Source organism: Felis catus, chromosome F1 (assembly GCF_018350175.1).
Source record: "Felis catus isolate Fca126 chromosome F1, F.catus_Fca126_mat1.0, whole genome shotgun sequence".
Taxonomy (NCBI): Eukaryota; Metazoa; Chordata; class Mammalia; order Carnivora; family Felidae; genus Felis; species Felis catus.
The window spans coordinates 3286362-3309097 of NC_058384.1; the positions used below are offsets into that span (position 1 = coordinate 3286362).

Below are 22736 nucleotides of genomic sequence, written 5' to 3' on the forward strand. Positions count from 1 at the left end.
CCTCTGGAAAAAGGTTTCACGTTGTTGGGTTTGCTCCCCCCACCCCCGCCCCCGCCACTCCTTCTCTGCTGCTGTTTGCTCTTTTTCCTTATATCAGATGCTTTTAGTTCTTAGGTTTGTTTTTATTTATTTACATTCTCTCCTTTGGTGAAACTGTAAATTGTTACTCCTTGCTAGCAGCATATCTGCCTTGAATTCCTTTTCCCCCACATCTCTGTTAAGTCATGAGTTGGGAAACCACAACAGTAGACCTGCGGTGGCAGGGAACGGGCACCTGCTTCCGTCCCGCTGTCACAGTGGTCAGCTGTGTGCTGGCACCTAGCCCATCATCCTGCCGAGTCCCACAGGCTCCCTGCCGTTGTTTTTGTCAGTTGTTTCTGGATATTCCACATTGAGAGTAAAGCCAGGGGATTCTTAAGTTTCAAAGTGAATAAAATAGTTCAATAAATGCCAGTCCAAAAATAGTTATTAAAAGCACTTGAAAAGAAGGTGGATAAGCTAATTAAGTTCCTGACATTTAATCTGTAGGATACTGTGATTCTTGTTTTCTTTCTTTCTTTCTCTCTTTTCCTTTTCTTTTTTCTTTTCTTTCAATGTTTATTCTGGGAGAGAGAGCGTGCACACACGAAGTGGGTGAGTGGGGTGGGTGGGGGTGGCAGAAGGAGGGAAGAGAGAGAATCTTAAGCAGGCTCCACGTGGAGCCCCCCTCGGGACAAACCTGAGACCATGATCTGAGCCAAAATCAAGATTCCAACGCTCAACTGAGCCACTCAGGTGGCGCCCCCCCCCCCTTTTTTCCCTTAAACTTGTTTTTGTTACTTTGTTTTTATCCATAAAAAAAATCACATTTTGGGGCACCCGGGTGGCTCAGTTGGTTAAGTGTCTGACTTCGGCTCAGGTCACGATCTCATGGCTCATTAGCTCAAGCCCTGCATTGGGCTCTGTGCTGACAGCTCAGAGCCTGGAGCCTGCTTCAGATTCTGTCTCTTTCTCTCTGTCCCTCCTCCACTCATGCTCTCTCTCTCTCTCTCTCTCTCTCTTGCTCTCTCTCTCGCTCTCTCAAATATAAACATTAAAAAAATTTTTGTTAAAAATCACATTCCATATTCTATCATGTAGTTATTTTGTGCCTGCTACCAAAAATAATCTAGGAAAAAAATCTATGTAATAATTGAAATCTGATGGAATTTAGTAATCTAATGGGATACACCAGTTTGCTAGTCCTTTAGAGGAGAAGTTAAGTGAAGGAATTATTTCTGCTAAACAGTTTCTGTGCTAATTATTTTTATTGATTATAGTAAATCCTCAGAGGATTCTCAGAAGTAATCAGTTACTGTTGGATTCATGTGATGAAATTATATTTTTCGTGAAACAGTCTTAAAGTCAGGCTCATCTGTATTAACTTGCTGTAATTAAGCCTAGTTCTTTTCATTGCATGCTATCATTTCTCTTCGCCTAGCTAATGTTTTGTAAGCAACCATTAAATAATTTATCTCTATGCTGTATTTTTGTTTTTAAGTTTATTTATTTTGAGAGAGAGAGAGCACGTGCATGCGGGGGAGGGGCAGAGAAGGAAGGAGAGAGAGGGAAAGGGAGCGGGAGTAGAGAGAGAATCCCAAGCAGGCTCCACTCCGTCAGCGTAGAGCCTGATATGGGGCTTGAACTCACAGACCGTGAGATCGTGACCTGAGCCGGAATCAAGAGTCGGACACCTAATCGACTGAACCAGCCAGGCACCCCTACACTGTATTTTTTAAGTGGAACTTCAACTGGGAATAACCAAGGCCTTTAGAATGATTGTGGGTGCAGTTTAATGTCTTGTAGCCTTATGTTATAGAAACCTCTGAGTAGAATTTTGTATTTTCTTCCCGGTAATCCATAATAAAAGTTTTTATTGATGTGTTTATTGGAGATGAGCATATATAGCCACTGCTGTGACTTGGTTGACCCTGTCTGTCCTTCTGTAAGTGTCTTTTACAAACACTAACGGTGCAATCCCATTTGTTCCTTGTCACAGAAAGCTAAAACTCTGGCCATGTCAGTCGCTTCCTCTGGATTTGCCGAGTTCACTCCTCAGTCCATCCTAAGGTCTGGTCTTCGAACATCACCTTTACCGTCTCCGTCTCTGTCGCCTGGAAGGTCCCTTTCCCCTCCTCTGCGACTTAAAGAAACTAGAATTTCATTCATGGAAGAAGGCGTGGCCACAAAACGGACTGCTGAAGTAAGCCTGTTAATAGTTGGAACAAAAAAGACTTAATAAGAATATATTAGCTTTTACAAGTAAAACGATAAATCCATTTAAATAATACCACTCCAGAGTTTTGTATGCACTCTCGCAGAGTGTCATGAAATCAGAAAACATTAGTTCAGAAAGAAACTCATGGTATTGGCCGAGCCAAACCCATCATTTACAAGTGAAGAAAATACAGCCCAGAAGCACCAAGTAAATTGCCTAGAATCAAATAGCTATTTGGTGGCAGAAACCTCCTAATTCTTAGTCCATGTTTTGTTTCTTACCTTATTCATCCTCTCTCTTACTGAGACCTTAATTGGTTGTTTAGGCAGGTATGTTGTCAGACTTCCACTGTGGTTGATAGGACACCATTTGGTAGCAGTGGGCCATCTTGCCTCCTGTGTTTACTAGTCTTTTGGAAAAACTGCCTTGTTACCAGTTAGGGAAACATTCACAGCCATGTATCTGTATCTGGAAAGATGGATTTAGAGCGAGTGTTGACTGAGGAGAGAATCTAGACAAATACCAAAATTGGAGAGGGTGGAGAGCTGAGACTCGACTGCGACTTCTTTTTACTAGTCAGTATTTTTTTTCCAAAACCTCTTACTTGACAGGGGGCAGACGAGAGCAGAATAAGACTATCTTTTACGTCACCTTTCCATAAATGTGGAGTTCCGGCAGAAAACAGACGGCTGAAGAGCGAAGACAGGACAGCAGCCTTTTCCCCGAATAGTCCCGAAAAGGACCATCGGGAAATGGATGTGAGATCGGAGGACACGGCCTCACAGAGTTTGGAGAAACTGGACACGAGCAAAGAAAGTAGCGGTACCTCAACCAGGTCGGACCAGACCACCTTGGAGTACCAGGACGCGCCATCCCCAGGAGACTTGGAAGATCTTTTTGTGGCCTCAAAGCCAGTGAGCCCTCCCACAGAATTAATTGCTAATTTGACTGAACAGACAGAGAAGGACAGTGATCCAGACGTTCTTGAATCAGAAATAACTCCTCCAGACCTGGAGAAACAAACGGGTAAGAACTCATTTCCCGATATGCACAAGATTTGTAATAGAATTCTTCCATTGTAAGAAAAGCATCGGGATTGAACAGTCATGATCACAGCGGACTAGCTTGTAGGCACAATGCGCGCAGGTGACGTCAGGCCCTCTTACGGCTCTGAGAAGTAACAATACGAACTCTGCAGACTAGATTGGTACGGTTTTTAACTTGTCCAGCACCCTCAACTTTCTAGAAAGCTGCTCAGAAACCAGGTCGTTCGTTCGTGCTCTTCACTGTCCCCACTGCCAAAATAATCTCTGGGCGATCAAAACAAATCTCCAAGGGCCCATGAATTTATAGCTTTATGTTTATCCATCGGAAAGATTTTGAGCCCCTAACGCATGTGCAGCAGGTGGGCTCTTTCTGTGTGGGTTCATTGCTGAGAGTCAGATAGTGAGTGAGGCAGACATGGCCTTGCCCGTCGGTAACTTAGAGCCTAGTGGACTATAGATAAACGAACAAACACTTAGACTGTTGTTTAATACATGCTATCGTAGGCAGCATGGAAGGGGCCGGGGGAGAGAGGAGAGAGACTTGGCTTAAGATTGCATCAGAAATTTAGCCCATTTTTGTATGTTTCGACCCCCTGCGCATTTAAAGGTAACTCCTGACTTTAAAACTGTTAATCTAAATACTTCTATAGAAATCTGTGTCCTAGTGGTTTCTTTGGGGCTCTGATGTCTGTTTCCCAAACACAGGCATTGGCAATTGCTCTAAGGGCCTAGGGCTGTCCCCGTGAATAGCATCTGTCACTTTGGATGTGCTCGGTTCCACTAAAATATCTGAATGATAAAACATGAAGATGTTCATGGCAGTATCTTCATCGATGATTCCCGAAAAGATCAGGCAGTCTCAAATAGAAACTTCTGTTCTCATGGGGGATCGTGAGGCACAAACTGTAGAGTAAAACTGACTACATTTGAATCTCAGCTCCTTACTAGGCCTGGGATAAGATGTGACTGCATGCCTTTGTTTCTTTGTCTGTGAAATGGGGGGACAGTTCAACCACTTTGACTGTTGAGGACTAAGTGCGTCGATCTGTGTACAGCACTTACACGTTAAGCCAGAAGTGAGAGGTGTGGATTAAGGGGGCTCTTGGACTGGGCTCAGAGAACTCGAAGGATCTGTGGCATTCTGATGCCGGGGAGTAAACCTAACGGTATAAAAAAGCGGAGCCACCAAACGTGTTCGAAAGTAATCGTCCAGGAAGGACTGTGAGGAATCGCTAAACATTTGGCATAAATCATTGTAAGTGGTCTCCACCGTGTGATTTCCAGGCCCTTTGGAAGAGGCGGAGGCACAGGACCTCTTAGTCGCAGAGGCAGAACTTTCCGAGTTCAGTCACCTGAGCCCCGTTCAAGGAGTCGAAGCTTCCCTCAGTGTACCAGCGGCCCACGAAGGGTAAGTTAGTGGAGAAAAGTTCCCATGTTAAGAAAGTGTAATAAAACGGTGAACCGGTTGTTTAATATTCGTGCGTAGATGAGCTTTTATTTTAGATCTTGGACATTCCCATTTCAGTAACGGTTTCTGTTAGGAAGGACATTCTTTGGGTCCAGTGTGTGCTACTTGGTAGTTACCGTGAATCCTAGAATGAGACTCCACATTTCCTGAATTTATGAAGTCATGATGAATTGAGGCAGATCTCCTCTCACATGCTTTGGTGATCCCATTTTTGTTGAGGACCAGAGTTGGATTTCCAGCCGTGTGTTCCTCCACACCCGTTTCCGGTGGCTTCAGGCCGATGAGGTGCGTCTGCTGTAGCACAGGATGGAGTGTAGGAGAGGCAGTGCTGTTTTTGCCATCCTGTGAATCCGAGACTCCGCCGGCCGAGTTTCTGGTTTTGAATGACTGCCTGAACCACCGTGCCCCCCCCCCCCCACCAGTTTTATTCGGCGTTTGCACATTTGGGCGGCGTTCCTAGGTGGTGTCGGGGAGGGTGGGGCGGTGTCCTAGATGGTGTTGGGCAGTGGTGCTCAGTGTGCTCCAACAGACTGAGGCCGGTTCCTGGTTGGTTCACGGTCTGCGACAAGACAGACAGGCAGCTTGTATGAGAATATCGGTCAGTGCACCACGTCCCTTCTTGGACGTCACCGAACTGACCAGTGAAGTGATTGACCTGGCAGAAGCTCTTCATCGGGTCGCAAGGCGGACACCTCGCACATCAGGACCCTGAGCAACACTGTTACAGAGGAAACAGAAAGTGGCAGCTTTGATCTCGAAGTCGTAAGGGTGAATTAGCGTGCACACAGTGTGATCATGTCATGCTGTCCATGGTTCATCACCCTGTCGGGCCTGCTGGAGTTCACAGAGCACCCACGAAAACCAGTATCATGAAGGTCGCGTCTCCTACATGACCTCAGTCGCGTGCTGCCCTTCCGAGAAGAGAGATCCTGATTAGCTGGAATCTTTGCCAGGCTTTCATAGAAAAATGGGAGGACATAAGATGAAAGGATTGTCTAGATTGTCTTATTATCTCATTCTCATGTTTCTTGAGTTTTAATGAAAATATTTATTGCAGTGGGTTAGATGGTTAATTACAAAAGTTACAAAGCAAGGCGCAGTCACGTGACAAGAAACTTTGTGGTCACCGTGGGTAATAATCTGGGCGGATAGTCCCCATCATGACAAGCTGTGTCCTTTTTAAATATAAATTTATCAGCCGTTGGTTCTTGGTTAGCTTAACGTTATGAGATGAGTCTTAAAAATACACCTATGAAATAAATATATATAATATTCCAAATGCATGCTTTTTCTTGCATTTATTTTTTAATTTTATTTGTCCCCTCTTACAAAGGCAGCATGCTTTAGTTGGGTTTGGGGGAAAGGCCAGCTCAGCATAGGAAGGGATCGCTGTCCCCATATTTGCAGAACTTAACTTTCATCAAGTGATACAGGTCCCATCGGTCTCCCACTGTTTTATCATCCTCTTTTTAGATGACACTAAAACACCGAAACTGACTTTACTGAGTATATAGGAGATACTCCATAATACCTGGTAGACTTATTTAAGGATGTGCCCACAGTAATTTAAAAACTGGCATAAGTGTAAATTTATATTGATCGGCATGCCACTGTTGCCAACAGAGTAAAATATTAGAAAACAGGAATACCGAATCCAGCACTGCTTGTTTCTGAATTCACCTACAAATTTTACAGTGTTCTTCAAAATGAACTTGGGTGGTTCATTCATAATGAAAACCTCAGTTTTCATTACCAAAATGACATGTGGCAGAGGGAGCAGGATTATTAACACAGGTAAGAGCAGGTGGGGGCCTTCGCACACGCTCACGGACGTACTTCTGTTTCTGAAGGAAAATCGTCGCCCTGAAATCCCGGGTACCAGTTCTAGACGAAGGGGTAGTGTCTGTCGCCGCCTGTTCCTCTTCACTCAGAGCAGGTAACAGTACACGTGTATATTTTCTTGCCTTCAGAATTCTTTTGTTTTAGTGTTTTAGGAGTGTTCTGTTCCTAGAACAAAGGAATCTGTTATCTAGATTTTCTTATCACAGTTCTTCCTTTTTGGTCAGATTCCGTAGCTAAGGGAAGTGAGTCTCTCTGAAGGCATTCTGTGGTCTGACAGTAGAAGTCTTAGGATGGTTTTTGTGGACATATTTTCCTTCAGAACATCAAAGAGAGGAAAATAAGTTCTCAATCCCCAGCCAGACTGCATATCTGCTTTTTGATCTCCTGGGACTGAGGTGTGTCTACACAGGGCAACTTCTGGTTTTGTGTTTGTAATAACTTAAGGCCAAAATTGGCTTTTTACTATTAGAAAATAATCACAAACAACTGCATTTACTCTAGGGAAGTTAACGAATATATAGACTTCATTTGATACATTTTTTTTAATCCAATGACTTTTTTTTTTTAAGTGCCTCCTCTTAGACCCTGGTTGTATAGAGATGAGAGAGGAACATTTTCCTCAGCTTCCAGCTGGGTTTGGGGAAAGCAGGCATCTTGAACTTAGCATTTTGCGTGATCACCTAACAGTACTATGTTATGATGTTGCTGCTGACTCTGGAGCCCATGCTGTTAACTATAATACCGCCTGCCCGTCTCATTATGAATAGGGATTAGGACAGACTTGAAAAAACTTGTTTTTTTCCCCTCATTAAGAATGTAATATGTCTTCTTTTAAGTTTATTTTTGAGAGAGAGTGGGGGAGGGGCAGAGAGAGAGAGGGAATCCCAAGCAGGCTCCACACTGTCAGTGCAAAACCTGATATGGGACTCGATTCCACCATCCACGAGATCATGACCTGAGCTGAAACCAAGAGTCTGTCCCTTAACCAACCGAGCCCCCCCAGGTGCCCCTAGGATGTAATCTACTTTTATTGTAAAATAATGAGGAGAGCACAGCCAAGTAAAGTAGAAATCCCCATAACCTGGTTATCTACTTTAAGGACCCATTATTGGCAATTTAAAGGATCTTTCCTGGATTTGTGTGTGTGTGCATATTTTCCTGCGTATGTGGGAAGAGAAGGTAAATGTGGAGGCTTTGCTTGGACTCATAACCTAGTTCCGCACTTAATATGTAAAGGCTATGGGCTGTACCTCCCATTGCTTTGTCTATAAAATATTTATACCTTTAAGTGTTAATAAAAGCTCAATTAAAAAATGAAGGCTCAATAAATGTTGTCTATAATTATAAAACGTCACCAGTTTATTACCGAAACAACTTTCTTTTTCAGTTAGCACTAAACTTCTGACTTTTTCCTATGTCATTAATATAGATTAACCCTGTCCTTTTTAACAGTCGTGGTCGTGTTCCCTCGTATGGATGTTCTTGGTGGGCTTAACTCATGCTTATTGATGAACATTCGGGCTGATCGCCATTTCTGTTTTGCCATTTCATTTCTGCCTTGAATTTTTTTGTGTGTCCATATCTTGGCACATTTTGTGTCAGTAGTTCTCTTCAGTAGTTCCAAACCATGAGCTTCCCAGGCAGGTCAAGGATTATGCACAGATTTCTAGGATTTTCTCCAGGGAAGGTTATTCGCGCTTCCACACACCTACCGTTGGAAGGTAAAGTGCATGCTTCCCCCATTCCTCTGCCGGATGGACAGGTGACAGCTGCCTTCATTTTGTTTTATAAGCTGTCTTTGCGTCTTTGGGGTGCTGCTGGCCCCATTATCTATTAAAAGTGTGAAAATATTTTTTGTTTTTTTTCTTTAAACCTTTTTATTGATTTTTGTTAAATTCTAAAGGCTTTTAAGTTAGACACCCCCCCACCCCACCCCCCCGCCCACCTGCCGCAAAGTGTTTGGGATTTTGTGTCATTCACAAACCCAAATGGCATATAAATAACTATGAGTGCTAGTAAGTCTTTGGCAAAGATAAAGAGGATTTTTGTTTTGTTTTGTTTTGTTTAGATGAGCTGTCGCCCTCCCTCAACTCCCCTCTAGCTTTTCTAAGTGGTAGAGTGTATTTGTGGTCATTTGGATGCTTTCTGCCAAAAGAGATCTAGTCTTTTTCCAGCGAGATAAAGCCCTGATTGCATGTCCCTCGCGTCATTCTGTAACCGCTCGGCGGGGATAGCTGGTTGCCACTAGTCACCTGATGAAGTTTCCAGGCTAATTGAATGGAGAACAAACATCTGAGCCCCTCAGAGCAGTCGTGTTCATACTGAAGTTTCAGAGTAAGAGCAAGAATTCTATCCAAGTTGAAAAGAACCCGGGCAGGGGCACCTGAGTGGTTCACTCGGTTGAGGGTCCGACTTCAGCTCAGGTCGTGATCTCACAGTTCCTGGGTTCCAGCCCCACGTCAGGCTGTGTGCTGACAGCTCGGAGCCTGGAACCTGCTTCGGATTCTGTGTCTCCCTCTCTCTCTGCCCCTCCCCACTCCCGCTGTCAAAGCAAGTATGTGTTGTTTAAACCGAATGGATACCGAAGAGATGGGATTCACGTGTAAACCCTCACTGGCTTTTCCCGTCAGATGTCAGAAGCTGTGTGGCAATATGTCTGGTTTTCAAGGAAACAGTCTCCAGTGCAACACGGCCCTAACCTTTCTGTGGCTTCTCACATAGTGTGCTGTGTATCTTTCTGGTTTTCTTTCCGTCTAAAACCTGGAGGATTAACTCTCGTTTGTCTTTCAGCTGCGTCTGACGTCCATGGTGACACTGGGGACCTGGGGCTTGTTGCCTCCGAAAGTCCCGTTACCTCCGGTCATAAGTCTGACCAAGAAATAGCACTGACCTTAAAAGAAGATCATGAAGTAGCAGCCGGTGTGCTGAAAGCAAGTGTTGACTTTCCAGAAGAAAAGCCTCCTGTCTCTGACGGTCCTCCGGATACTCAAGAAATTCATGTAAAGACATTAATTTTTTACTTGTTAGTTGTGGTTTAGTTAGGTTTCAAACCGTAGTTTAAACCTAATGTATACGTTTACCTGACTGCTATCTAAAAGCCTCTTTATGATAACGTGCGTGGAAAAAAAAGGTGTGACTGTTTTGTGGAATATGAAAGAATAAATCCTTTAAGTGAGAAATTGTTTTTCATGAAAACCAAAAGGCTATGTGAAGTCACAATTTTAACAATTTAAATTACAAAAAAGATTTTTTTTAATGTTTATTTTTGAGAGCGAGAGTACGAGCGTGGGAGGGGCACAGAGAGGGAGACACAGAATCCGAAGCAGGCTCCAGGCTGCGAGCTGTCAGCACAGAGCCTGACGTGGGGCTCGAACTCATGAGCCATTGACATCATGTCCTGAGCCAAAGTCGGACGCTCAACCGACTGAGCCACCCAGGCACCCCTAACAGTTTAATTTTTGCTTAGTATCTGGTTCAAATGAAAGGTCTTTTAGCCATGAGAAAACAGACCCTGGCTACTCCAGAGACAAGTATGGCATCAAAACTACTCAGAGCCTATATTTGAAAATAATTGAATACAGTTAAATAGAACTTTTTCCCCCATGCATACTTGTACGAGAATGATAACCAGTTGGCTGGGGTTTAACCTCTATACCCTTGAGAAAGGATTTCTTTCTTTTTTTTTTTTTTTAATTCTTTTTTTTTTTTTTTTGGTATTTAATACGACTTGCTTTCTAAAAATTCCGTCACGTTTCTTTTACAATCAATGGGCAACCTTTGTACGATAAATGAATTTAAGATAAAGCAAAAACACCTCTAATTTATAGAAATGTGACTGGGTCGTATTTGGGAAGTTTCTTAACTCACAATAGTGTGGTGCTTATCCGTATTCGTATTCGTGAGTATTCTCACTGTAACATAGGTGGCCATAGTTCCCATTCTTTCAGCTGGGAAGCTAATAAAACTGTGGGTGTGGTGTGAGTGGGAGCCCGCGTCTCTGGGTGCTTGCAGTCTCTCCTCGCTGAATGTTTGGGGAGTGGGAAAATGTCATTGTCTAGGTGGGTGGGAATGTTCTACCTTCTTGGTCAGGAGATCTCTCTGTTACTTTCTACCTCCTCCTTTTTCTCCCCTTCCCTTACCAAAAGGTAAATGCAAGGACCATTCCTTCTTCCACCAAACCCTTGCAAGAGAGGTACTGAACTTGAAAGCCTTAGGAATTTCATGGTTTATGCAGCCCCAGCAAAGGCAAGAGGATTGAGTCTAGCCCAAGGGAGCTTATGTAGGTGAACTCTTCTTCAACCTTATGGGGATCGTGCTGTTTAGAAAAAGTGTGGCTAGTTAGGTAATGTGGGGATTCCCATTAAAATGCGATTTGGGGGTTGTTTCTCTCTGGTTAATTTTTTTTTTCCTTGGGTGAGAACAGAATAAGTCCTTTAAGTTCTTCTCACAGCTGTTGTTAGCATCGTGATAATTTTCAAGGTTTTATAAAGACTGTCTTTTTTTAGCTAGGGAAATGTGGGATTTCTATTTTAATTCCATTCAGAATCTCAAAATCTTTTTTTGTCTAGTTATTTTGACTGAGTAATAATGTCTGATGGCTTAAATGGACGTTTTATAAAATAAACCCATAAGCATAGGCCAGATTAAATGTAGTTTATGTTTAACAGCTCATAAACCAAGGGTGAGATGATGATTTAAAACCTTTGTGCTTTAGCTTCAACTAAATGCGTGAAAATCCTTTAACCCTTCTCTTATCTTTAATTCATTTTAGGTGATTGAACATGAAAAGCTTGGAGTTCAAGATTCGGGACACGAGGCTAACGATCTTTCATTTAATGAGTTGTATCCCTCAGGGGCCCTTAAGCTCCAGTATAACTTTGATACCATTGAGCGGCAGTTCTGTGACTTGCCTGATAATAAAGACTCCGCTGAGTGTGACGTTGCCGAAGTAGATGGGGAACTTTTTGGGGCGCAGAGCAACTTTACCTTGATACTGGAAGGTGAAGAAGGAGAGTTTGAGACAGGTGATTCTGCCGCATCTAACGTGTTAGCTACAGCGGCGAACACGGCAGCGGAGGAAAAACCCGCGTGCGACGGGGAGAATGATGGTCGCCGACACGCCGCAGATTTCGCGTCTGTCACCGCGAGTGACCAGGAGTCCCAGAAGCTGGAGACGTTACCATATGTGCCTGAACCCATTAAAGTAGCCATTGCAGAAAATTTATTAGATGTGATTAAAGACACAAGAAGTAAAGAAATTACTTCAGATACAGTGGAACCACCGTCCATTCACGACAACTTACCTTTAATAAGCCAGAAGGTAATGTGTCCCAGCAAGGTAGTCAGATCTACGCCGAAGACCGTGCAGGAAACCAGTACACTGACCGTAAGCGTGAGCCAGACGCATGACATGATTTCCTCTAGAACGCGCACGAGAGGACAGCGCGTCCAAAACCTGAGTGTCAGACCAGCTCAGCAGGAGGAGTCCGCGGATGTCGCCACCCCTGGCACCCCGGGGCTTTCGGGCGGGAGGAGAGCGAGGAGAACGAAGGACCTCTCTGGGGCTTCCGAAAGTGCCTGTTCTGACGTCAGAGGAGCGTCTCTGAACCAGCAAGTACCCCAAAATTCTGTTACTCCTCGGAGAGGACGGAAAAGAAAAGATCACCAAGACACTTCAGAAAGTGATCATCCTCTGGCACGGGAGCCACCGGCCACTCCGGGTGGCTCGCTCGGGAGGTTAAAATCCTCTCCGCTGCTGGAGCCAGCAGCTGAGGAAGTTAAGCTTTCATCTGTCACCAAAAAGACCCCTAGAAGAATTAAAAAAGCGGTGGAGAATGACGACAGTGTTGAAATGGTAGATCTAGGCGTAAAAGTTAGTAAAGGAGCACGTTCTGGCGGAAGCACCAGAAAACTGAGAAGTGCTAAACTAGGGGCTTCTGAAACCACGGGATATAAGCAAGATGGAGAAAGTAAGCTTTCACCTGTTACAAAAAAGACTCCTAGAGGCATTAAAAAAGCAGTAGAAAATGCCGACAGTGTTGAAATGGCCGATAAAGATGTAAAAGTCAGTAAAGGAGCACGTTCTGGCGGAAGCACCAGAAAACTGAGAAGTGCTAACGTCGGCTCTTCCAGAAGTGTAGGATGCAAACCAGATCCCATGTGCATTGAAGAGGCACCGCCTGTTCAGCACAACAACAAGGCCAAAAAGAGAGAAGTCAGCACGCCGGATGTTCTGGAAGACCGTCAGCGTGACACATCCCAGCTGGCTCTTGAAACCGAATCGGATCTGCCTAGGAAACGGGGAAGGCCGAGAAAAAAACCACCCGAAGATGTGGGGTCTAAGGCCACTAAGGAAGTGAGGAGTCCCAAGAAGACGCAGACTCCCAGCCGCCAAAGGAGGTCCGCCAGGAGCACCCCAGCCAGAGGTGGCAAGGCTGACGCCGGGAAGCCAGCTTTAGAAAAGTCCGTTTCCGTGCCAGCGGAGGAACTCGCCACGGTGACCAGCGCAAAGAGGAAGCTTACAAAAAGGACCGAAAATCAAAGCCAGACACGTGCATTACGCTTAATATCGGAAAAATGCACGGGCGAAGACCCAAAGGAACCGGGTGACCCAGAAGCCAAAGTGCCCGCCGCGGTGGCCGTGACCCAGTCCGCGCGCGGCAGGAGGACTAGGGCCAGCAAGGCCGTCTCACTGCTGGACCCTTCGGAACCAGAAACGGAGTTTGTCTTTTCTCCTCCTGTGTCAAAGGCTCCAAGGAAAGAGAAAGGTACTTTTACTTGTGTTCAAAGCACAATTTTCATCTCACACAACGTCTTCTATTTTCAGCACAGTTCAAGACTGTAATTGGTTATTTCTCCTGAAAATGATTAGTAGTTATAGAGAAGTCCTCCCTGTTCCAAAGAAGAAAACAGTCTTGGTCTTTTAATAGTAAAATTTAAAGATTTTCTATTTCAAGGCTTATCGTAGATTCAAGAACTTTCTGGTCCAGTAGGACTCTTTAAATCCTATAATGCACTTGTCATGGGTTTTATCTTTTAGAATAGTATCCTCTCGTCATTCTGCCGTCACTGACTTCAGTGCAGCCGTGTTTGGCTCGTGACCCAGCTGATATCTGCAACCTCAGATTGTTTGGAGGGAGGGGAAGGAAGGAGTGGTAACATTTTGTCATTTAGGACGCAGATTACCTAAATGCGTGCTCCCGGTAGCCCCTCCCCTCCCAGTTGGCTCGGCTGCCTGTCCAGCCTGCCTCATTGCGCCGATGAGGCACTGTTGGGTTGGTACAGGGCACACCTTCCCAAAGGGGTGATGAGAACCTCTTACTATGTAGGTCTAAAGCATGGGTCTACATAGAATAACAAAGAGATTACGATGTCTCCGTGCTGTTAAGATTTGGAGGGGGATTTTTCAGTAAAGCGGGCAATCAAGACAAAGGATCTAAAAGGTGCTGTGGCCCGACAGACCTGGTGCGGGAGTTCTTTGCAAATGTGATAGAAGCAGTTGTTTACCTAAGGTTTAAGATGTTAATTTCAGCAAAGCAGCTCAGGGACTTGTGAGTGAAGTAGGTGACTGTGTTGTTGTATTTATTTAAACCTTTTCATCATACAAACGCAGTGAGGAACGACCCATATTGTTAGACGCCTCCTGACTCGAGGAAGGCCATGGGGAGATAAGCCATTTAAAAATCTGCAAACTGAAATTTTCTATATTCAGCATTCACTGCACAAGCACTTCTTTAATTTCCATATTTACGCAGTAATCCATTATATTAACATAGCTTGAGCCCAGGAAAGGGCGCTTGTCCTCATTTTTTAAAAATAATTTGAGGGGTGCCTGGGTGGCTGTCTCTGTTAAGCGATCAACTCTTGACTTTGGCTCAGGTCACGATCTCATGGTTCGTGAGATCGAGCCCCGCATTTGGCTCTCTGCTGACAGCATGGAGCCTGCTTGGGATTTTCTCTCTCTCTCTCTCCCCCTCTCTCTCAAAATAAAGAAACTTAAAAAAAAAATAAAAATAATTTGTGGTTGGGGCGCCTGGGGGGCTCATTCTGTTAAGCATCTGACTGGCTCGGGTCATGATCTCACGGTTTCTGAGTTGAAGCCTCACATTGGGCCCTCCACTGTCAGCATGGAGCCCGCTTTGGATCCTCATCTCCCTCTCTCTGCCCCTCCTCCTCTCTCTCTCTCTCTCTCTCTCTCAAAAATAAATAGACATTAAAAAAAATAATTTGTGGTTGTAGAAGGTCTCCTCTGCCCCCTCCCAGTGTTTTAAAGTCAGATCTTTGATTTTGCGGTCCTGTGTAATTCAGTTCTTCCTGGTGTTAGGAAAGGTGGGCCACACCCATACTCTGCCCAGAACAGAACAGAACCGAACGCTCCTCGCAGCTCACGTTACGAAGCTGCTCTGTTAGAGCTCAAATTACTGAAAGGCAGCAGTGTGGGGAGCAGAAGGTCATTAACACAAGTCTTTTCTGCTTTCCTCGTGACTTAGAACAGTGCAGCCAACACCGAAGTTGTGTGTTGTTCTGGTACAGACGGCAGACATCTCAGGAATTCTGAGTTTTGTCACCTTTGCAGAGTCATCCTCCCTCCATGTGCCCATTAACTATAACTTTTTCTGTAATAAATTCATGCCTGCCATAGAAAATCAGAAAAGTCATCTAGAGGACCAATAACCAGTGTTTGCAGTCTCTTCCCGTTGTAGGTATAGTTTGTTTGTTTTTAAATGCTTATTTATATTTGAGAGAGAGAGGGCAAGTGGGGGAAGGACTGACAGAATCCGAAGCAGGTTCCAGGTTCTGAGCTGTCAGCACAGAGCCCGATGCGGGGCTTGAACTCAGCAACCATGAGATCATGACCTGAGCCGAAGTCGGACCCTTAACCGACGGAGTCCCCCAGGTGCCCCTGTAGTTTGTTTTTTTAAAACGCAACAGCCTGATGTGTGTACAGCTGTGTATTTTGCTTCCCCCCTCGCTCGCTGAGTATCTTCAGATGCTTGTGTGTTTTGTCACTCACACACTGAGGGCTCCTGGGTGGCGTCGCATCCCGCTGACGGGCCACAGGCTGCTCACGATTTCTCCTGGTAGGTATTTGAATGGTTTTCAGATTTTCTAGTAGTAAAAAGAGACCCCTTCTGGTGAGAAGTGATGAGAAATGGGGGGGTGCTGCAAGATGTCATTTCTGCCACTTTACTAGCTGGGCGGGTGGGGGGGAGGGGGCCGCATAGCCCTCCTGGACCTGCTTTTCCTCCGTGTGCAGTGAAGATGCCAGCGCCCCGCTCTGTCGCTCCTTCACCGGGGTGGCCACCCCCCACGGAGGCTCTGTCCATCCTTCTGCCCTCTCACTGCGCCTGTGTCCCCTATGCTGACTTAAGTCGTATTTTGAAAGCTCTTCGGGGAGGGGTTGGAAGTGCAGGGAGCAGGTGCAGGAAGTCCTCTAATCGAAACCCATCAAAGAACCCACCGCTCCGAATGTAGTCAGAAGTGTTTTGCTGGCCGGAAGAACGCGAAGCTTGGCGTTTCAGTGGACTTTGTGTAATTTCTGTTGCTAGCAACAGTTACTGAAGAGGGGCACGCCGTCTGCCTGAGGCCGGAGTGGGTGTATGTTCGCCAGCTGATCTGACTCTCCGCAGCCCGGGGAAGGGTGCTGTTGTCTGCGGTGGGAGACGGAAGTTCAGGGACACAGAGCTTCCCCCCACACCCTACCCCCCCAGGATAAGTGTCCGTGGAGCCAACTCCTGCTGGCTGCTCAGAGTTGTTAAAGCTGCTTACCAGTACGTTCCTGGCTCTGAAGCCAGGACTTTGGAACTCCTCAAGCCTTAAGTAGCGCTGGAGAGAGATGGGTGAGGAATTCACATGCCGACAGGTAGAACAAAGTCTTGTCTGGCTGATACAAGCGTGTGGAAGGCGTGGTGGAGGCCGGATTCTTTGGCACGTGGTAGTGTAGGTTTCTAGTTCCTGATCGCCCGCCCTCTGCAGCGCAGGGGGAACCGGAGGTGAAGAGCGTGAGCTGGTCTTTGAAAAGGCAGAGCCGCTGCAGAGAACCGAATGTTTTCATTTCCTAGAAAGAATATAGATACGTTTCTTTTTAACGTCAGAAAGGGAAGGTCACCACCAGCAACCCCAGCCGTTGCCATTTCTGCCCTTTATCAGCAGGCAGCAGAGAGGACTTCTGGTTCTGACCTCACCTCTGTTTTCTTTTTAAGAATCCTAGGCTTTAAAAAGCAGAATTTGACGTCTTACAGAAGTTTTGATTGTCCCGGTCGGTGAAGTAACGTTGAACCAGACTTTGAGAATCTTATTTTATGATTTGTAAATTCTGAAAGTCATGACTCCGTGACCAGTGCAGACCTCCACAAAGCACTTGCTGGGCGTCCCACACTCTTGTGACCCTGTAATCTTCACGGCGACTCCGTAGGTCCCGATACAGTGATCCCATTTTATGGACACTGAGGCAGAGAGAGTTTTATCTGATTTGCCTTTGGCCCCACAAGTAGAGGATCCAGAAGCTGGAATCTAACCTGTGGCAGACTGGTTTGGCTGCACCTGCCACGTCCATCGTGACTTTGCTAATTGCCTTTGATACGGAGACCCGATGGTGAATGTAAATCTGAGAGAACGTCTGTGATGTTTTTAGTTATATGTTCTGGGCCAGTTCTTAATTAAACCATTTTTATTTATCTATGGAATATCTTCCAATCAATCAGCCTGTTTTTTCCTGTACTAGTTACCTTCACTGCTTCCATTTTCCCTTTATGACGTGAACTTTTCTGTTGTTCCTTTGGCCAGAACCACTAGTTCAGAATGATCTGGAAAGAAAAAGGTTTTGAGTCTCTTTGAAGATAAAATTACTTTTATAAATAAAAACGTCATCTTTGGAATAGTAGGGATTATGAAGCAAACTAGCTCAGGTTATATAGAAGATTGATGTTTTCCTTCCCCAGAATGTATGAGGAGCAGTGACGGTTAACACTCCTAGAAAAATAGTTCTGGGTTTGATTCTTTAATTTTTATGTCGTAGGACTATTTAGTTTGGGGCATTAAATGTTCCACACGCCGTATTTACCCAAATGGTGTTGAGATTTTCCCCTGCGTTTGTCTCTCAAGTGGCCACCGTGTCCCCGTTAGTGTTTCTAGGCTTGGAAATGTTCATGTCTTTCCAGCGTGCATCCTCTGTTCCAAGCTTTTAGAAAAAATAGATCTGGAGATACATACACATAGACCTGGATTACAGTGTGCGTTTGTTCTTTCCTACCTTTCTTCAGCCAAAAAAATAGAGGCTCCAGCACAATTGCAAGAACTAGTTTCAGATTTATCTTCTCAGTTTGTCTTCTCACCGCCTACTTTACGGACCAGGCAGAAAAACACATCCAATACACCCAGACTTGGAGATGAACTGGTAAGAAGTGCGTTTTATTCCTTTGTATGCTTGTTTAAACATGCTCTTGGGGTGACTGGGGGGCTCAGTGGGTGGAGCATCCGACTCTTGATTCCGGCTCAGGGCATGATCCCAGGGTCGTGGGATCGGGCCCTGCATCGGGCTCCGTGCTGAGCATGGAGCCTGCTTAAGAGTCATTCTTTCTGTCTCTCTGTCTCTCCCTCTGCCCCTCTCCCCTACTTACTCTCTCTTCAAAAAAAAAAAAAAAAGTGCTCTTTACTTTTTTAAGCAACGTTTCCTAAATAAACCTCTTTTAAAAGAGCAGACATTTGGGGCACCTGGGTGGCTCCGTCAGTTAAGCGACTCTTGACTTTGGCTCAGGTCATGATTTCACAGTTCGTGAGTTCAAACCCTGCATCCAGCTCTGTACTGACAGCACAGAGCCTACTTGGGATTCTGTCTCCCACTCTCTCTGCCCCTCCCTTGCTCTCTCTCTCTCTCAAAAAATAAATAAAAATAAACTTTAAAAATATTTACAAGAACAGACATTTATACTGAAAGCCCTAAATTGCCTTCTCTGCACTTTGGGGCACCCTCCCTCTGACACATCTGTGACATGTCGCTGATGGTGTATTACTGGCAGCTGGGGTTTAGATTACCTATTGGGGAAGAGGTTTTTAACTTTTAGCATCTCATCAGAATTCTCTGGATGTGTTTATCTAAAATAGAGGTCCCTGAATGAACTCCCGGGGTGTCACTCATAGACCACACTTGGAGGGACAGTGTTTCAGAGTTGTGCAATCACCTGACTGCGCATAACCCTAAAATGAAAACAGCTCATGGACTGAACTAGTTACCAACATTAATTCAAAAGCGTTTCTTGAATTACCTGCTATGACCAGTTACTATGCAAGGGCAGAGACGCCCATGGAAATCACTTGGGCAAATGCCTTGTCTTTCAGGAGCTCAGTTTAAAGAGGCTACACGTAATTATTTCACAGCCTGATAAGAATCGATTTATACCCGAGTAGCCCTCTAGATAGAAGGTGAAGGAAGCAGGCCTTCCTGGAAGGGAAGACTGTGGACTGCAGAGACCCAGAATGTGGCCGTGCAGGGGGCGGGGGCTCCTTACATACTGCTGCCCAGCCACGTGCATATTGAAGGAAGGATGAAATGAATTCTGGGGAGGAAAAGTAGTCCCTGGTGGCCTGTTCCTTCATGAGGCGAGGAGAGCTTGGATTTGGACAGAGGGCAGCAGACAAGGAAACGTGTGCCTTGGAGACACATTGAACGTACGGATGGGGATGAAGAGTGCCCCTGAATGACCAGAGTTCTTACTGAAACTCTGGGGGGGGGGGGGGGGGGCCCTGGGTGGCTCACGTTGGTTAAGTGGCCAACTTCAGCCCAGGTCATGATCTCACAGTCTGTGGGTTGGAGCCCCGCGTCGGGCTCTTTGCTGTCGGTGCAGTCTGGAGCCTGCTTCGGATTCTCTATTTCCCTCTGTGCCCCTTCCTCGCTTTCTCTCAAAAATAAACACACATTTAAAAAAAAAAAAAATCCATCTGGGACTTGTTGCGTCTGAATTCATTAGCACCGTTTGGCGGTATTCCTTGACTCAGGATAGAATTCAGTTTACGTTGCGGATATGTAATTACTGAAGATTTCTCTCTCCAAACTTGTAACCCATAGAAAGATAACACTCAATCAACAGAAACTGTGAGAAAGCAAAAAGTGAAAACCACCAGGACTGCAAAGACCAGACAAGCAAGCAGGTCTGACCTTTTTTGTGCGGTAATTTTTATCCATTTTGTTTTGTGAATTAGATTTGAGAAGAGTCTTGTCTTAGAGAAATCAAGCTCTTCAGAAAAGGGTAATTCTTAGGAGAATCTGTGCGTACCAGCTCCTGGTGATCGCTGGATTTCACCGAGGGAGGACGAGGCGGGTCTCCACAGGGCGGTGAGAGCCCATTCAGCCTTCAAAGCTGGGCTGTGGGGGCGGGGCGGGGCCCACTGGGTCCTTCTGTTCTGGCAGCGGGGGTGGGGGCTCGGCGGCGGGATGTGTCATCCTCTCCTTAGTAAAGGTAGGTAACAGTAAAAATAATTACAAACTTGGCAGTAAAACTTCATTCGTGGGGAAGTTCCTCCAGGTTTATTTGTGCTTAGGCATGGTTGAATTTCATAAAAGCATAAAGTAATCCATTTCATCTTACTTTAAAAACCGACTTAATGTGTCTTTCGACTGTAGGTAATAACACCATTTATACATCAGTTGGCTTTGTGACATATGTGGGGCGCTTGCATATTATGGAAGTATGCACAGAATCGTGAACTGTGCGGTTTGAGGGTTGCCGTTTCTCTCCCGTTCACGGGCCTGCCGGGCTCTCAGCCCATCCAGGTCACGTGGGCCTTTATTCTGCCTCCGGTTACCTTCATGACACAAAGCTTCTTCGCTTCTCTTATAAAATCAGAGCACCAGGAAAGGGTACCCGCTCCTTGAGGCTTTTTTCCGAATACAGTGGGAAAGTGGATTCTGTTTTATATTACAGTGTGTTTATTCTTACTTGAATTGTTTTTGGTTTTCAGAAACAAAGAAGACGACCCCTGGTCCCCTCCTCCAGTGAAGATCAGGCTGATTTCTCCTTTGGGAAGCCCGGTTGACGATGTAAAGAACAAGCCTAGAAAAGCTACTACGGTACCGACGAGAGGTCTGGGAAGGAGCAAGAAGAAACTGTCTTCCTTTCCAAAGCAAGTTTTACGGAGAAAAATGCTGTAATTTTTTTTTCAAGTTTTTAATGTACACCAATTTGTAGAGTCATCAAAATTGTGTGGATTAAAAATCATCTAATTTGGAAGAAAATGATTTGTATAAATTCCTGTAAATTTTTGTAGACAGAAGCTCTTCAATAAGCAAAGTAACTCCATAAGGAGTGTGATTCTTTTAGTCCAGGCAGTTTTTTCTATTTTATATTAAGACTTCATACATTTATACAGTATGTAAATATGGCTTATTATTGGAATGTTAAATAAAGTGTATACTTCACAGTAGTTTGTGTCTGTTAGATTTTTGAGAGGGGATTTCTGTTTTAATCATGACTTTCTAATGCTAGTAGGCACTGGCCCCATTTCTTCCTCTGCAGTTAATGGTGTTAGGCCAGTCTTAAAACGAGGATGACTGAATAACTGTTGATTCTTTTTCAAAGTTGCTATTTTATAATTTATGCACTTTGCTTCTATGAGATTTCTAATCAAAAAATGTATTTTTTTTTTTTTTTTGCTTGTTATTACTATGTTGAAATCAAATTATGGGCATGTAATTTTGCCGCGTTTTGTAGTCTAACACATTTTGTATATTCTACCTCAAATGAGTGATTTTCCAAGTAATGCATTGGTTAAATATAACGTTGGCATTCCTTGTTCAGCAAGCGTAAAGGCTATTTGTCCTTACGGTCTCTTCATTATTCAGAGACTAATTATCCAGGTTAGATTGACCGGTTCACTGCTCACTAGCAACTTCTTGGAAAGGTTTGAGAAGGGGGAATGTGAAACAAGTCCGTTTCGTGGCTGTTCGGCACACCTTGTATGTGTGCCTGCTGTCGACGGAATGACAAGACCGAACAAATTTTTTTATAATACTCTTGCTGTGAAGGAGCTTGCTATCAAATTACAGAAATCCCTTAACATTCAGGTTTTAAAACTGACACATTTTCATAGGACCTCAGGCCAGACTATCGAGGATGGGCCAAGAGTGTGAGTAGAAGTGGGGAGGGGAAAAAAGAACAGGACCCTGTCCTCCGCAGTATGACTGTGTGCAGTGAAGCGGAGATACTTGATGTGGGCTGTAAAACTCATTAATAAGTAAGTGTTGCAAAATAATTTATAACAGGTCATTGATAGTGTGTAACGAATGGACCGTGAATAATTGATTGTCTGGAAACGAACTGCTTTTGTTGGCTAAGCTTTTAATGTTTTAGTGTGAAGCATAAGCAGCGCACTTTCTACCTTATTTTTCTACCAAATAAATAACATGAGTGACGGGAAAATGGTGAAGATGCCTATGCCACGTATGGACAGTGTGACAGTCGCGGTGCGCGTGCGGCCTTTCAGTCAGGTCAGTGATGAATGTTACATCGCCTTGTTGAAATTTTGACTATGACTCATTTTATTAACTTTTTAACGATAGTGATCAAATGTGTAAGCTGCTTGTCATTTATGGAATATTTAAATGAACTTGTTAAATGAGTAATTTAAAGATCTGAACATAATTTAGTAAACACGTAATTACATTCCTTTGCACAAGTAGCTCAATAAAAAAATTGATGAGAGAAACGTACGTACTGTCAAGTTAATGATTTTTTAAACCAGTGCGGTTTGGTCAATGTAGACGTGTTGTTTTTAGTAAATGTACTTCTCCCCTCCTCAGTAATAGCAGATCATAAGCAAATAAGTTGCCGGTTCGGGAGGAATTCTGTAGATTTTAAGTGCATTTACGCATACACGTATTTATGTAACTTACTACCGCTGGTCATTCAACTGTGTTGCTACAACACTAAGATACAGATTATACTTGTTCTGGGACCCTGCATGCTGATAATCAGTGCAGTAGTTAGGTTTTAAGAGAATTCTGAACAGTTGGCCCATTCAGCACACTTTTGGCTGCTCTGGATCAAACGCCACTAAAGCGTGCAGTCCTGTGTGAGTAAATGGTAGTAGTGTGTATCGCCATGGTAAGGCAAGCAGTGTGGGCCCCCAGAGACAGATTGGGTCTAGTGAA

General features: G+C 44.6%; 1 protein-coding gene across 8 annotated transcripts in view; it reads left to right on the forward strand.

The window, feature by feature from the left end:
- Window positions 1-22295, forward strand: part of AHCTF1 (AT-hook containing transcription factor 1) — an 82129-nt gene extending 59834 nt beyond the window's left edge. For 7 of the 8 annotated variants that reach the window (XM_023247873.2, XM_023247872.2, XM_023247877.2 and 4 more), the window contains 9 exons: window positions 2018-2221; window positions 2848-3262; window positions 4567-4690; window positions 6601-6686; window positions 9383-9591; window positions 11364-13359; window positions 17854-17987; window positions 19656-19738; window positions 20549-22295. In XM_023247873.2, the coding sequence (XP_023103641.2) occupies window positions 2018-2221; window positions 2848-3262; window positions 4567-4690; window positions 6601-6686; window positions 9383-9591; window positions 11364-13359; window positions 17854-17987; window positions 19656-19738; window positions 20549-20738 (3441 nt within the window). In that variant the 3' untranslated portion in view covers window positions 20739-22295. Of the gene's footprint in view, window positions 1-2017; window positions 2222-2847; window positions 3263-4566; window positions 4691-6600; window positions 6687-9382; window positions 9592-11363; window positions 13360-15539; window positions 15673-17853; window positions 17988-19655; window positions 19739-20548 lie in introns of those variants that run through there. The other variant, XR_002739252.2, reaches the window with a different exon arrangement.
- The last annotated feature ends 441 nt before the right edge of the window (window positions 22296-22736 follow it).